Below are 15,327 nucleotides of genomic sequence, written 5' to 3' on the forward strand. Positions count from 1 at the left end.
GTGGTATATAAAGAAAGATTTCTAAGGGCTAATTTTTCATTATCCACTTATGGATCTTACTAACCTCCAGAGCTAACACTCAACCTACTCAGCAGTATAACCTTTCTGTCAGTTAAAATATTAAAATACTTCCACACCGCTAAATTTTGCTTCCCTGAGGCCCTGAATGCCCTACCTCATCCAGCAACTCACTATAACCCAGCACAGCAGAAGACCTCTAGAACCCCTCCCCAAATTTACATGTAATGTCAGTTTTGACCATATCACACCAGCTACTAGATATTTTTAATATCACTACAGTCTTTCCCTCAAATCTAGCACCACAATAAAAATGCTGACAATTCTTGCAACAGCAGATTTTACTCCCATTCTTAATAATATAAAACAAAACAAAAATTTAACTGCATAGTCAACAATAAACTGAATTCTAACAGGCCATATTTGAAATTCCTGCTGACTTTTGCTTAGAGCAGAATACAGATAAATACAGAATAATATAAACAAGTTATGTCAAATTGGTTATCAATCACTACAAAATTTCTGCCTATAAAAGAAACTGGTTTTCATACATCCTTTTAACATAAGTGTCTAAGCCTGACATTACAAGCATTTCCATTTGGTTTTCAGACAGTATTAAAATAGCATCACAAATATAACATTTATCATAACTATATCATAATTGTGAATTACTGAATTTGTCTCTTAGGGCTTCAAAAATAATGCCACCATAGATAAAAGATTACTAAATGATACTTAAAGACCTATTGGCTCTCTATAATTTTATTTTTCTCTAAAAATATTTCTAAAATATTATTTAAATATTCCAACAATTAGAATCTTACCTCAGCTCTTTTCAACATTTCCCATTTATTCAATATTTTCATGGCAAATACTTTATCTGCATTTTTTAGTTTCACTACAGCAACCTAGAAAAGGAAATACAACTTTTAAAATATGGCAAATAATACTTTTTTCAGTCATCCACTTTCCTTTTTCCTCTCTGTAAAAAAATAAATACCAAAATTATCAATGATTCCATGCAGTTCAAATTCTAAGATCCTAAATCAAATAATATCATCAGTTAAAAAAGTTACATTAGTGAACATGTGCCAAACAAACAACTGTGTTTTTGAACACGGTATCAGTTGGTGATTGTATATTATATTCTCCTTTTCAAGTTTTCTGCTCTGGAATTTAAACTCAATATCTACTATTGCTAAGAAATTGACCAAAATGTACAAGATGAAATACTTAGAGCTTATTATTAAACACTGCATGCCAAATTCCAACACAATGTTACATGCAAAGCCAGCTGCCAAAACAAATATGTTTCATGGGGACCAAGCAGTATGATATAAACTGAAACACCAGCCACATATTCTTACACACTATACCACAACCCTCAACACACACACACACACACACACTCTCTCTCTCTCTCTCTCACACCCCTAAAGATCAATTAAAGTTAACAACTCTACAAATCATAGACTTCACATATATCTTTCCAACAAAATATTTCTGTTTGTATTTTAGTTATGGATCAAAAAACTGTCAAATGCAAACAAGCAATCCCCCATTTTCACTCTCAACAAACTGATTATACTTCTCTTTCTACTTCTCTCCCTCAGTTTGACTAGATAATCTCAAAGGGCCCTTGCAGCTCACTTGGGATTCTATAGAGCAGAGACTGAACTACATAGAGAAGACAAAGGCTGTTTCCAGTTACTGTGGGGTGTAGTAGGGGGAAGACAAATACTACCCAAAATGCAGAAGGAGAAAACAAACTGTAGACAACACATCTTCAAACAGTTCAAAGGGATATGTCTAAGAATAGAGAATAGATTTAAACTCAAGTACCAAAATTTAAAAAATCTTAATAGCAAATATACATACCAGGGGCATTTAATAAATTTACTTTTGGATCAGAGTACAATAACAGTAATATGACTATATAATTAAAATCAGTGTATAATACTCTAATATTATCTAAATTAGAATACATCTTGGTAAATGTCATAAATTGTTATACTAATGACTGTGATTACAGTTTTTCACCAGTTAAAATGGTGGGAAGGAAGAAGAAATATTTCAATTTCAAATGCAATCACTTTAGTCTTTAGTCACATCTGGTCATATCTACAGAAATGATGGGTCAGTTAAATTGTTCTCTCAACGGTTCATGTTTAAAGAAAAGGGGCTGTACAAGATACAGAGACAACCTGAATGCCCACTGACAGATGAATAGATAAATAAAATGGAATATTATGCGGCCATAAAAAGAAGGAAATCTTGCTTTTGTGACAACATGGGTGAACCTGGAGGACATCATGCTGAGTGAAATACGCTAGAAACAGAAAGACAAAAACTGTATGATCTCACTTACATGGGAAATCTAAAAAAGGTGAACTCACAGAAACAGAAATTCTATTTCTAGAATTCTAATTCTTGAATGGTGGTGCCAGGGGCTGGCAGTTGAGGGAAAACGGGAGATGATGGTCACAGGGTACAAATTTGCAGTTATTAGATGAGTAAGTTCTGAGAATCTAATGTACAGAATGCTGACTATAATTAACAGTATTGTATTATATACTTGGAAGTTGCTAAGAAAGTAGATCTTAAATGTTCTCACCACAAAAAAGGCTGGGGGTGGGGGGCAGTGCTGTGAAAAAGAGCAAGGGAAAACTTGAAATATTTTTTCACTAAGATCTCTGAAAGGCTGAAAACACAAGTTTCACTATTCTGTAGACTCAAATCATATGTTGCGCAATTGGGAGCACAAATAGACAGAAGGATAGGAACATAGAGCTAGACATGCCTACATTTAGGACACAGAAGAGATAAGAAAGGCTATCACTTAAGCCCTCTCTTATTCTGATTTAGAGAAGAATGGCTGAGAGACTCCACCACTTAGATTTCCCCTCCTGAGTGCATGTGATGTGAAAAGAACTCCTCCCAGCACTGTATGATTCACCAATTTTCTACACGTATGAGCATGTAAGTATCTGATGATAGCCAGTAGTAGCAGTAGTGTCCACCAACACATACTGAGTGTGTTCTAAATGTCGGGTACTCTTCTAAGAGTTTTATGAAGGTTGACAATCCCTTACCTGAAATTCTAAAAGCCAAAGTTTTTCACAATTCATTTGGCAACACATACTGACATACGGCTAAGTGTAGGTTTGGGGAAGTTTTGTGTTTCTTTAATCTCACTTAGTGTAAAGATAAACATGCTTCACTGCAGAAACACCAATGCATTTGCTTATGAGGTTCTGCTCAAAACCCCAATATGAGTGTTTGTTATATAAAACAGAGGATACGTACTAAATTATCTTTCTAAAATCTGAAAAATATTGGAAACAAAACCACCTCTGGATTATAGAGCTCTGCAGTAGAAATAAGCTAGCACTTACTGAACACTCAAACACTGAGCTAGCACTTATTGTGGCTATTCAGGGTAGTGGTGATAGCACAGACTCTGCAGCCAGACTTGGGTTATAAACAAGTATAAAGTGCTTACAACAGGGTCTGGCACTTAGTAAGTGTTCAATAAGCATCAGTTATCATTATGTATCAGGCATTGCACCAAGCACATTACAGCCCAATCTCTCAGAATTGTTGTTTACTCTCACTAATATGTGGTAGACATTATATATCCTAATTTCTTCAATTTCTTTAAGTAAGAAATAAGAAGCTTTGATCTCTTAACTTCAAACTTTATAAATTTATACCCATGACACATACATACACATAGAAATACAGTTAGAAATATCTTCAAATGGTAAGACTTCCCTGGTGGTCCAGCGGTAAAGAATCCATCCTGTAATGCAAGGAACGCCAGTTGAATCCCTAGTCAGGGAACTAAGATCCCACATGCTGTGGGGCAACTAAGCCTGTGTACCACAACTAGAGAGCCTGTGTGCTGCAAATTACAGAGCCCACACGCCATGGAGCCTCCATGCCACAACTAGAGAGAAGACCACAGTGCCACAACAAAAGATCCTGCATGCTGCAACAAAGATCCCGCGTGCCACAACTAAGACCCAACACAGCCATAAATAAATAATCTATTAAAAAAAGAGAAATATCCTCAAATGAAGATATATATACAAATAAAAACTAAGCCACAATATTTACATGTGGTTTCCAATAGTAAAATATTAGAAATAAATATTTTGAAAGGTGAAACTGACTGAATATATCACAAACAATAGAAAACTATTAATTTTCTTGAAAATGTTAAAGAATACTATTTAATAGGGAAAAGTTCACAATATATTGTCTAAAAGAAGTTTATTAAAGTTTGCATACTAAAATTAATTTTTTAATATATACCTATACATTTCTATGCCATATTTATTCTGAGAAACATAGGCATCAAAATATTTTAAAAATTAGGTATTTCCAGGGGATATGATTTCTATTCCTCTGTCTACAATTTCTGTACAGAAAATACAAAACTTGAAACATGGAGTGTGATAGTGTGGAATACCATGAAATGACCACTAATTATTGAGGTATTATAGTGTGGCTGATAAGGGCCAAAATGAGACTCATACTACACATGTATGTGGTAATCAGGAATACCATAGTGCCACAGGGTGAAAAACATTCTCAAAGCTATCTTACAACAGTCTCATGAGGTGCCTAAAAACTTTTCTAGAATGAGGTGGGATGTGGTGAAATTAAAAATGTCAGCTCACACAGAAAACAAACTTACAGTTACCAAAGGGGAAACGGGGTGAGGGAGGGATAAATTAGGAGTTTGGGATTAGCAGATACAAACTACTATATATAAAATAGAAAAACAACAAGGTCCTACTGTATAGCACAAGGAACTATATTCAATATCCTGTAATAAACCATAATGGAAAAAAATATGAAAAATGTGTGTATCACTTTGCTATACACCAGAAACCAACACAACATTGTAAATCAACTATACTTCAACTTTTTTAAGTCAGTTCAGAAAATATTCTTAAATTATCAAATTGATGACATGATGAGACAAGAATACAAAGTTGATGAAATGATAAAACAAAACTGATCTTGCTTTTCTCCTTTAACACTACAGATTACTTTCATGTTCATTTCAGTAAAGGAAGAAGAAGGAAAAGAAGAAGAAGAAGGAGAAGAAGATTCTCCAAGAACTTTAACTTCAGGATCCAGATTTTCAAGAACCACAGCTAACTGACATATTAGAGGGTAGTACGTTAAAATGTCCTTTCTTATTTAATTTGATCAAAATGAAAAGTATATTTAGTATGGACTGGAAGATTATAAATTTAACACAGAACAAAGATATATTTTTAAAAACACCAAATATAGAGATGTCTTTAAATACGTCATATTAAAAGCACTATGGGGCTTCCCTGGTGATGCAGTGGTTAAGAATCCACCTGCCAATGCAGGGGCCACAAGTTCGAGCTCTGGGCCAGGAAGATCCCACATGCCACAGAGCAACTAAGCCTGTGTGCCACAGCTACTGAGCTGGTGTTCTGGAGCCCAAGAGTCACAACTATTGAGCCCACGCGCCACAACTAGGGAAGCCTTTGTGCCTAGAGCCCATGCTCCACAACAGGAAAAGCCACCTCAGTGAGAAGCCCGCGCACTACAACGAAGAGTAGCCCCCACTCACTACAACTAGAGAAAGCCCATGTGCAGCAATGAAGACCCAACGTGGCCAATAAATAAATAAAAATAAATTTATAAAAATAGAAATAAAAGCACTATGATGTTAGAAAAACTGCAAATGCTACATAAAAATTAGTAGGTGACAAATGTAAATGAATGAGTTCTTAAACACAATTTAAGAATCATCACTTATAGATACATCTAACTTAGGAATGATCATACTATATTAAACAGAATTTCAATATCCAAGAAGCAGTTGGCATGCAGTTCTACAAATCCAGACTACACGCAATATAAAAAGAATTCACTATACCTCCTCCTCTGGTCCATCCCATTGCCATCTATCATTATGCCTTGGCTGGACTATCCTACCCAGGCTCTCTACTTCCACTCTATGCCCCAAAATCTATTCTCAAAACATCAGCCACAGTGATTCTTTTTAAACTAGCTCAGATCATGACACTCTGCTCCAAAACTTCAGTTTCTTATCTCTTCCCACGTAAAAGTCAACGTCCTTACTATAACTTATAAGTATCGTGGTCCAACACATCCTGGTCTTCCAACCTCCCAGATCTCATATTACTCTCCTCCTAGCTCACTCTGCTCCAAACATACTGATCACCTCGTTCAATCTCAGCTTAGTGTTTCTGCATTTATTATTCCCTAGATCTCAAATGGTCTTTCCCCCCTATAGATACATGCTTTGCTCTTTCACTCCCTCACTAAAATGTCATTCTGCCCTTTCACACTTTCTATCCCATTTCTTTGTTTCCTTTTCCCCTTAGCTCTTATTACTTAACAAACTGTATATTCTATTTATGTATTTTGCTTATTGTTTGCCTCACTCACTAGAACATAAGCTCTATGAGGGTAGGAATTATTTTTTTCTCATTGGTTCACTAGTATGTGCCCAGTGCTTGGGAATCAATAGGTATGCAATAAATATTTACTGAATAAATGAGTGATTTGTAATCTATATGAGTGTATATACCTAGAAAGTTAAAAGGCATCGATATGCTCAGCTTCAAGTACGCTACTAAACTGATACTAAAACTCAAATAAAAATAAGGCATTATGATAAAAGAGATACAATTCTATATTTTAAGGTTTAGTAAGTTTGTACCAGATTATTCCAGTTCATGCTACTCTCTTAATATGTATGGCTTGCAAAGTCTCAACTTCACACCTTTGCTTTTATTATCTTTTGTGTATTGTTACTGTTTACTATTTATTGTTTCATGTCTTTGTCTCCCTTTTATCTCTGCTGTATAATGTCTACCATCATTTATTATTAATAATAATAAAATAACAACTCATTTTTAGAAAGCTTACTCTGTGCCTGGCACTGGGCTAAGCACAATACATATACTGCCATAGTCAATTCTTACACCATCTAAAGTAGGTTCCACAGTCCTCCTTACCTGATTACAGACCTAGTGTTATTTACTGCTATGAATACTGAATAGTTCTACAGGTCCTTGCAGAGATCTCTGCATTCATCATGCCTATAGTCCTGATTCCTACTGCCATGTTAATGGTAGTCACTGTTAACATGTATGGAAATCACTGTATTTGTTTTTTATAAACTGTTCCGTTAGTGATCAGTTTGTATTCAAAATATTTAATTAAAAAAAATACGTAATCTCCTTAACAAGCAAACTAAAAACACTACAAAGAGTTTACTAAACCAGCTAGAGGTATCCTCTCTATGAAGATGCAATTTATTTATATATAGAGAGTAGTGATAGTCAAAATATTTAGAAATTGGTACAGCATGGGCTGTAAATTGGTACACCAGTTAGAGCAGACACTGGCTATAAAAATACAGAATGACCATGTTGGTGTGCCCCTATGGACTGAAGACTAGCCCTGCATACACAAAGGCTATCAAAGGTGAATCATGCAATATAACTTCAAACTTCTTTTACTCTCCCTTGAATCCCAGGAGAGCCAGGGTACAGAGTTTTTAACGGAAGAATGAATGGCTGAAAATCATTCTCCTTTCAGACCCTAAGACTAGGTTATGCAGACATATAAGGGCCTACTTATGGTAATTAGAGGAAGCAAGCTAATTAAAAGCTTTTGACACCTGAAGCAGGGGTAGCAGGCCAAAGCAGCAAGCTTTCACAACAAGCTCTGAAGCCCAGAAGCCTTGAAGCTGCCGGAGCAAGGCTGGAGCAGGCAGAAGCGGTGAGCCACCAGGAAACTGTGGACAGGCAACACCCAGGGCGTAAGTTAAAGGTTTTCCTGAAAGCAAAAAGGAAAACCCAGCGTTAAGTTAAGCAGTAACTGACAACAATTGAGTCGTAGAGAGAAGGTTCTTAACTTGTAGAGATGTTGATTTTCAATTATATCTTGCTCCTTTATTATTTCCCATATTTTACGCAATTCTTGTAGGAGTTACATAAATTATGCCTTTATTTTCATAGGTTTTTTTTTTTTTTAAGAAAAAGCATAAGTGAGAGAAATGCTGTTCCTATCAGATATCCATGCCAGAGGTGAAGCTATCCACTGGATCTGTGTAATACCTACTGACAAATTCCTGATAGAAGACAAAATATTTGGGAGGAAAAAAATGATCTCTTTAGGGCTGTCTTTGCATTTTGAAATCTATTAGTTGATAACTACTACAGGGTATGTAAGGCCACCAGAGATATTTTAATCAGGAATGAATAAGCAGTTAAGAGTTCATAAACCAGGCAATACTACTCTTCTATACAAAATTCACTGTCTTAAAAACAGAGTAAATTATTTACAATCTATTTGCTGCTTTTATTTTACATACTTTAATTGATATACATACAGAGCAAGAATATACAAAGCGGGGGGGGGGGGCGACGGAGGCAGGGAGGAAAGAAAGAAAGGAAGGGAGGGAAGGAAGGGAGGAATCTTCTGACACTAAATCTCAAATATTATCAGTCATGCATTAAATACTCTGAACTGCCTCTGGATCACACTGGCCTATGACCAGGCAGGACTTATCCTCAGTCCACTGACAACTGGACTGCTGTCTGCTGCAGCCCACTCCTCAGCCCTGCACCCATTCTTCAATTCCTCCAAGCATTAGGACTACAGAGCAAATATCACTGTCTTTAACCATCTGCTTCACTTAATCCTAATGAATAACTATAAGCAATTCTCCATTGCCCTGTCCTTTTCCCCTTTATGGAAAAAAAATATATATATAAACACATATACATATTATTTAAGTATTATATTATTGCTTTATTTTTTTCCATAGTTCAATCCCAACTGAGCCCTAACTCTATCTGCAGCCCCACCATTAATTCTTTGTCCTTTACCAATCTTCTAAAATAACCTGTGCCACCCTGCCACCACCATCTATTCTATCCCTGACCTATCCAAAGCTTACCCTGCCATTAATGCCCTGGCAGCCTACTTCGTAGAAAATAGATCCTTCACATTCCCTCATACCGCCTTTACATGTTTTTATATTGCTATTTCTTCTTACTTCTTTTCCTTTTGAGCACAAGGAAGAAGTGTCCCCACCACCTGCAAGGATAACCACCTGAGATCTTGACGCCAGACTCTCCCCTTCCTTTCCTTCTTTCCCTTGTTCCATTAAAGATTTATTTCTGGACTTCAAGCCTTCTTTCTTATGGCTCCTGAACACCAACTGATAAACTTTCCATGATCATCTCCCATCCAAAAATAAAATATAAAAAAAAACTTCATTGCCATCCTACCTTCCTCTCAAGAAAGTGATATCACATCCCTTTTCCACAAGGTATCATTTCTCCATAAAGCACATTTGTAAAGAGTATTCTATGCTTGCTTTTTTCCACTTGTTCATCATTTGTTTTTCAGCCTCTTTCAATCACCTATTTCAAATCTAGTTGCTATTTCTCTCTACTGGACTGAAATTACTCTCTCAAAGACCAATAATGGCCTTCCAAATTCTAAATAAAATATATCGTTCTCAATTCTCATCTGTTTCAACCTCTCTTCATTACTGTGCATCACCGACAATCAACATACTTCCCTACTTATTCTTTTTTCTGTAACCTATTAAATGATTTTCCCCAAGGATCCCTACTCCACCTTTTTTATATCTCCTCTCCTTCCTGACCTATATTATCTATTCCATATGCCCCAGTTAATATCTATATGTTGATGACTCCTAAATCCTTATCTCCTGATAGGCAGACCCATACTTCCAGTTGCCTACTAGTCATCTCTCTAGAATGTTCAGCAAATATCTCAAATTTAACAAGTCAAAAACCTGTACATTAAACTTATTTACTCAGGTTGTATACCTCAATCATCTATGATTTCTACCTTTAACTTATCACTGACATCCAAAGTGACTTCTTTAACAATCTGTCTGTCCCACCCACTCTTCTTGCCCACTTCCACTGCCCTAGTTCAAGCCCTCATTATTTCATCTGAAAAATGATAATAGGTTCCTTTTTGACCACCTGACTATACATCAGACATTATGCTAACTGCTGAGAATACAAAGATAAATAAAAGAGCCCTTGCTCTCAAAAATCTCACAGTCCAATGTGGGAAACAGAACTAAACAGATAATTATAGTACAACATGAAAGGAAAGGTAAAAACAAGGTTCTCTAAAACGCACAGAAGAGAGAGTCCTAAGCCTAAAGGCAGGAGAAGGGAGGGAGGTATGTAATTTGTGAATATATACGTTAACATTTCTTAGAAGAGGTGACCGACATATGAGGCTTACACAGTGTGCTCCAGAAAAGGGGGACCAAGGGGGCCTGACTGGGGAAAGGGAATATTTTGGGAAATGGCGGCAGCATGAGCAAGGCACAGAAGCAAATGATATCTGTGTAAGGGAAAGGGATGAAGACGATCAGGGAAAATAAGCAGCTTTCTTTCTTAGGAAAGGTTTTCTTCGTAGCCGGGAATAGCTAGAAATGGAACTGAAGGATCCAAATAATGGAAGAGCCAAATAATGGAAGAGCCATGTTTATCGACTAGAACCTTAAAATGTAGATAACAGGGAACTATTCTTCATAATTGGCTGTAGCTACATCATTTTAATAGCTCTGTGGAAAACGGTTGCGAGGCAGGAAAAGAAATGAGAAGTTACAGCAATAGCTGAGGTGAAAGATATTGAGGACCTAACTATAGAAAAGAGGAAGAAATTCAGGAAATTCTTAGGATAAAAAAATCAATAATGAATTAGATGACATGGAAGCTAGAGAGTGAGAAATCCAGGATCTCCCTCCCTCTGGTCTCTGCTCTACCAAATCCTTCCTCGACACTATCAGTATTATCTTTCTTATCATTCTGAGTCTATCACTATTCTACTTATTAACATTTGATAGGACTCTCATTCCTATGAAATAATGTTCCTTAGCAAAGCACAGCATAGCAGAGCAGAGCATAACACAGCATAGCATATTCTTCAGTGCATCTGCCCAAGAGAACTTCCAATCCTCATCTTTCACCACCACCGACAAAAACCCTGTATTCCAGGCACAAGATCACTAACTGCTCCCTGAATCAGAGAAATGCACTTAAAAGAAAAAAATAACTCTTTTGATTCTTTTAGAATATAATTATTATAGAAAATTTATAAAATTAAAGTGTAAAAAAAAAGCCACAGATAACATTATTTCATAGAGAAAACTATTCTGAAATTATATAAGTTTGTCCATATCCTTTAAACCAGCAAGGTCCTCTTCTAGAAGTTTATTCAAGAAGTAATTATTTAGAAAATCATCTAAAATACAGCAAAAGCATTTTGTACAAAATAGACTCAGACACTTCACTGGGGAATTGAAATGAACTGACAGGGAAAAAATCCTTATATCCATGGAGCATATATTTTGGCTTAACACTATTGTTAAATAAATTACAGAGCTTCCAGATAATGGACTTTTATGGAGCCATTAGAAATCAGGTTTAAAAGAAATGTTTCAACACATGGGGAAAAGACTTAAAATATTTGGTAAGAAAAGCTGGTTAGAGATCAATGTTTATAGAACTATCCCAATTTTATTACATATGAATAGAAATAAAATTGGAAAGAAATGCCCCAAAATTACAGAAGTAGATCTCAATACTGTGTACCTTTCCCTCTTGTAGATTAGATTGTGATCCTAATCAAGGGTATAGAACATGTTTGGATTATAGTATATAATTAATAAGTATTTTTTTCATTAGTCAGAACGGATGCATGAAAGAAAAAAAAAACTTCATTTTTCTGTTTTTAATCTCTAATAAGGAAAAGTATTATATTTAAAGCACTATGCTAACTACTGAGTGTAATGAATAATGAAATTCAGTCCTTAGAAATTCAGTTCACTTAGAGTCTATTGGTAAAGACAAACATTAAATACAGAAAGAAGGAATTTAAAAGTTAAAAGTAATCAGTGCTAGGAAGAAGTTGTACAAGGTTCTCACCTTCCCCATTAGAAAGATAAAAGTATCTTACGTCTTCACTCCCATTTTTATGAATTCAATCCACTGATTGCATTTTCCCATTCAGTTCTTTCACTGATTATATTCTGCCATTAATTATTTCACTGATTTCCAAATACATAATGATTTTGAAGAAGCAACAGTAATAACAAAATATATTTTGTTTGGTCAGGACGACCGCCACTTTCTCTGAAAACACAGTATCCATTAATATTGGCCTTAAATATAATGCATGAGTCATTTCAAAGTATCTGCAGAAACTACATCAAAAGATGTGAATTTGCTTGGGCAAATACACTCTGCTCTATCTGCCGCTCCCGCCCCCCCCCATTTCTGTAAAATTTATCCTGCTGCTTTTTTCTTCCTAGAGTTCAAGTTTGGAGTGAATAAAAATAGTCTATCTTTAAAGCAAGAAAGGTTCTATCCACTCTATTAGAGTCAAGAGATAAGTGCTGAAAAACAAAGATGAGTAATTCTCCTTCACTTCTGTCCACTATTAACAAATGGATTAAGATTCAAGATTTGTCCTCTAGCAATCAGCCTGGAAGCCCGTATCTCAACATGACTCTGTTCCACCAGCAAATGAGTTTCTAAGGCTGACTGGAAACCTCAATTCAGCTAGCTGGATATATATATTCTGAGTCTCTTCTGAGGTCCAAAGTGGGGAACAAAGGTTTACATTTGGGAAAAGGTAGTTAGAAGTCTCCAGTTTGGCTCCAAGTTCATATCTTAGTCTTTTTTAACAGGGGATCCTGATAACTCTGAACCTAATCTGGCTCCAACATACTGGTTAAAACCCAGAGGCAAAGAGAAGAGAGTAAATGCAAGCAACCTCCTTACAGAGATGCAATATCTTACATCCCAGAAATAAAAAGTATCAAAAACATCCAGGATTCTAGAGTATAGGGCTAGAGACTTTCATGAAAGATCTGTAGAGGCAGAACAGGGAAGACTGGGATTCCCAAAAGATGAAAATAATCTTAAGAATCTCAGCTGCACAGAAGAGTCAAGAAATATTCAATTACTGAAGAGCAAGAGCCAGGTACACGGACTTTTGTTGATGTATTCTTTTTGTTAGTATTTAAAGATGGTTTTGAGATGGTAAACAAGGGACACATTCACTTCTCTCTCACCCTCAATCTCATGAAATTACAGAAAATATAGTTGTTTAAAGGAATAAAATTACAACATTGGAAAGTAAGAAAAATAACATCAACTAATCAGATATTTTAAAGAATTCCTGAAATCTAGGATGAATAAAATGGGATTAGATAGAGACAAGAATGGAGAAACCATAGCCCAAACTATTACATTACAAAAGAAAATTAAGGCACAGGTTTGACAGCAATGACATAGGGAGTTAAAGCTCAAAATCAATAAAATCAAAGACTAAAGAGAGCTCATAAAGAAACTATCAGTGGGCATTCCAAATTTTATCATTTTTGGTATATATTACAATATATAATTGTATACTTTAAAAGGAATAAAATAATAAATGAAAAGGAAACTATCAGAAATCACAGGGTACTTCAGTAAAGTAGCTGGTAACAAAAGTAATATCAAAGAACTAGTATACATAAAAAATTGCTTTCGTATTTTCCAAGAAAAAAATTGAAATATAATGGTAGAAAATAAAATGGTAGAAAAACAACAGAACAAAAAATACTTTAGTAAATGAGCAAAAAATTTATGAAAACTGCCCATCTTTCTTCTCTAAAATTATAAATCATATTGTAATCCCAAAGAAGACTGGGCATCAATTCTCCTTCAATTAATCTGTAAATTTAAATATTATCCCAATGAAAACAACACTTTTTAAGTACACAGGTTGAGTCCAAAGTTCATATAGAAAAATAAACGCTTCTATTTTTGGTGGTATGTAAGATCATATACTTTGAATGAGCTTTTTAAACATACTAAAAATGACAAACTATTACAATAAAATCACCTTTTAAACATATTTCAGAACTAGGATGGAAGAAACTAGCATAGCAACAAAACTAAGTGCATCTAAGAATACTAAAAAACAAGCAAGCATAGCTGGCTTTCACCATAAAGGTTTCTGCCAAACTCTGGAGACTGAATGTTCAAGTTGGTAACTGTAAAGCAGGTAGGGACAGGAAACAAAGACTAGGCAGCACAAAAAGCAGACAATCTAACAGGGAGCCATACATATAAAAAGTATCTTCTAAAGCTAATAAATGGATTTAAAATGGCCACAAGATACAAGGTCCATACACAAAAATTTCTACTGCATCTTGATACAGTAATAAATAGTAAGTGTTCCATGTATACCAGGTAAGGAGTGAGTATCTGTCAGCTGTTAAGCATAGAGAACTATGTCAATTAAGTTGTCTGTTAATTGTTATTCACATCTTTTATTCCTTACTGATTTTTGTCTACTTCTATCAGCTAAGAAAACAGTGTGTTAAAATCTCCTACTATGAAACTGATCTGTCTATCCTTTTAGTTCTGTCCATTTTTGCTCTACGTACATAAAATCTGTCAATTAGATAATACAAAGTTAGAAAGGATGTAGTATAATAAAAATAAATATTTTGGTCATTGTCCCTAGATCCTGGCACACAGTTCCTGAAACGCTTTGAATTTGTGAAATGATAAAAATTCTTTTGTATGTTAATGAGATGGCCCTAGATGGTTCAGTATGGGGGGATGGTTGCCAGAAAGACTACTCCATAATTACAAGCTTGTAACTTTCAGCCCCAGCCCCAACATGCAGAGAAGGGGAGAAGGGCTACAGATTGAGTTGTCGATGGCCAAGAGTTTCATCAATAATGCCCACGTAATGAAATCTCCATAAAAACCCCTAATTGAAGGGGTTCTGGGAGCTTCCAGTTTGCTGAACACATCAAGGTGCTGGAATAGTGGTGCACTCAGAAAGGGCATGGAAGCTCCATACCCCTCCATCCAACCTTACCCTATGCATCTCTTCCTTTTGGTTGTTCCTTAGCCATATCTTTGACAATAAACCAGTAATATCAAGTTAACCTCTGGGAGGGGTCAGAGGTGGCGGCATAGGAAGACCCTGAACTCAACTCCTCTGATTAACATAACAAATTTACAGCTAGGTAAGGAGACAGTTTCCTCTGAAAAGGACTAGATGAACAACACCTTGACAACAAAAGATAAAAGAGACGCTTGGAGAGGGGCAGGAGAGGAGAGACACAGTTTCACTTGGGATCCCACCCCAGGAGCAGTTACCCACAGTTGAGAGGGAACCCAAAAATACAGAACTCTTCCTCAAGGAGTGAAGAGA

The 15,327-nt window shown here is 35.7% G+C and overlaps 1 protein-coding gene across 6 annotated transcripts in view; it reads right to left on the bottom strand.

Moving 5' to 3' along the window:
* CDC42BPA (CDC42 binding protein kinase alpha) overlaps nucleotides 1-15,327 on the bottom strand; it is a 338,413-nt gene that overhangs the window by 224,921 nt on the left and 98,165 nt on the right. For all 6 annotated transcript variants that reach the window (XM_057729074.1, XM_057729072.1, XM_057729071.1 and 3 more), the window contains exon 3: nucleotides 843-926. In XM_057729074.1, coding sequence (XP_057585057.1) covers nucleotides 843-926 — 84 coding nt within the window. The remainder of the gene's footprint in view (nucleotides 1-842; nucleotides 927-15,327) is intronic.

This window comes from Hippopotamus amphibius, chromosome 3 (assembly GCF_030028045.1).
Source record: "Hippopotamus amphibius kiboko isolate mHipAmp2 chromosome 3, mHipAmp2.hap2, whole genome shotgun sequence".
NCBI lineage: Eukaryota > Metazoa > Chordata > Mammalia > Artiodactyla > Hippopotamidae > Hippopotamus > Hippopotamus amphibius.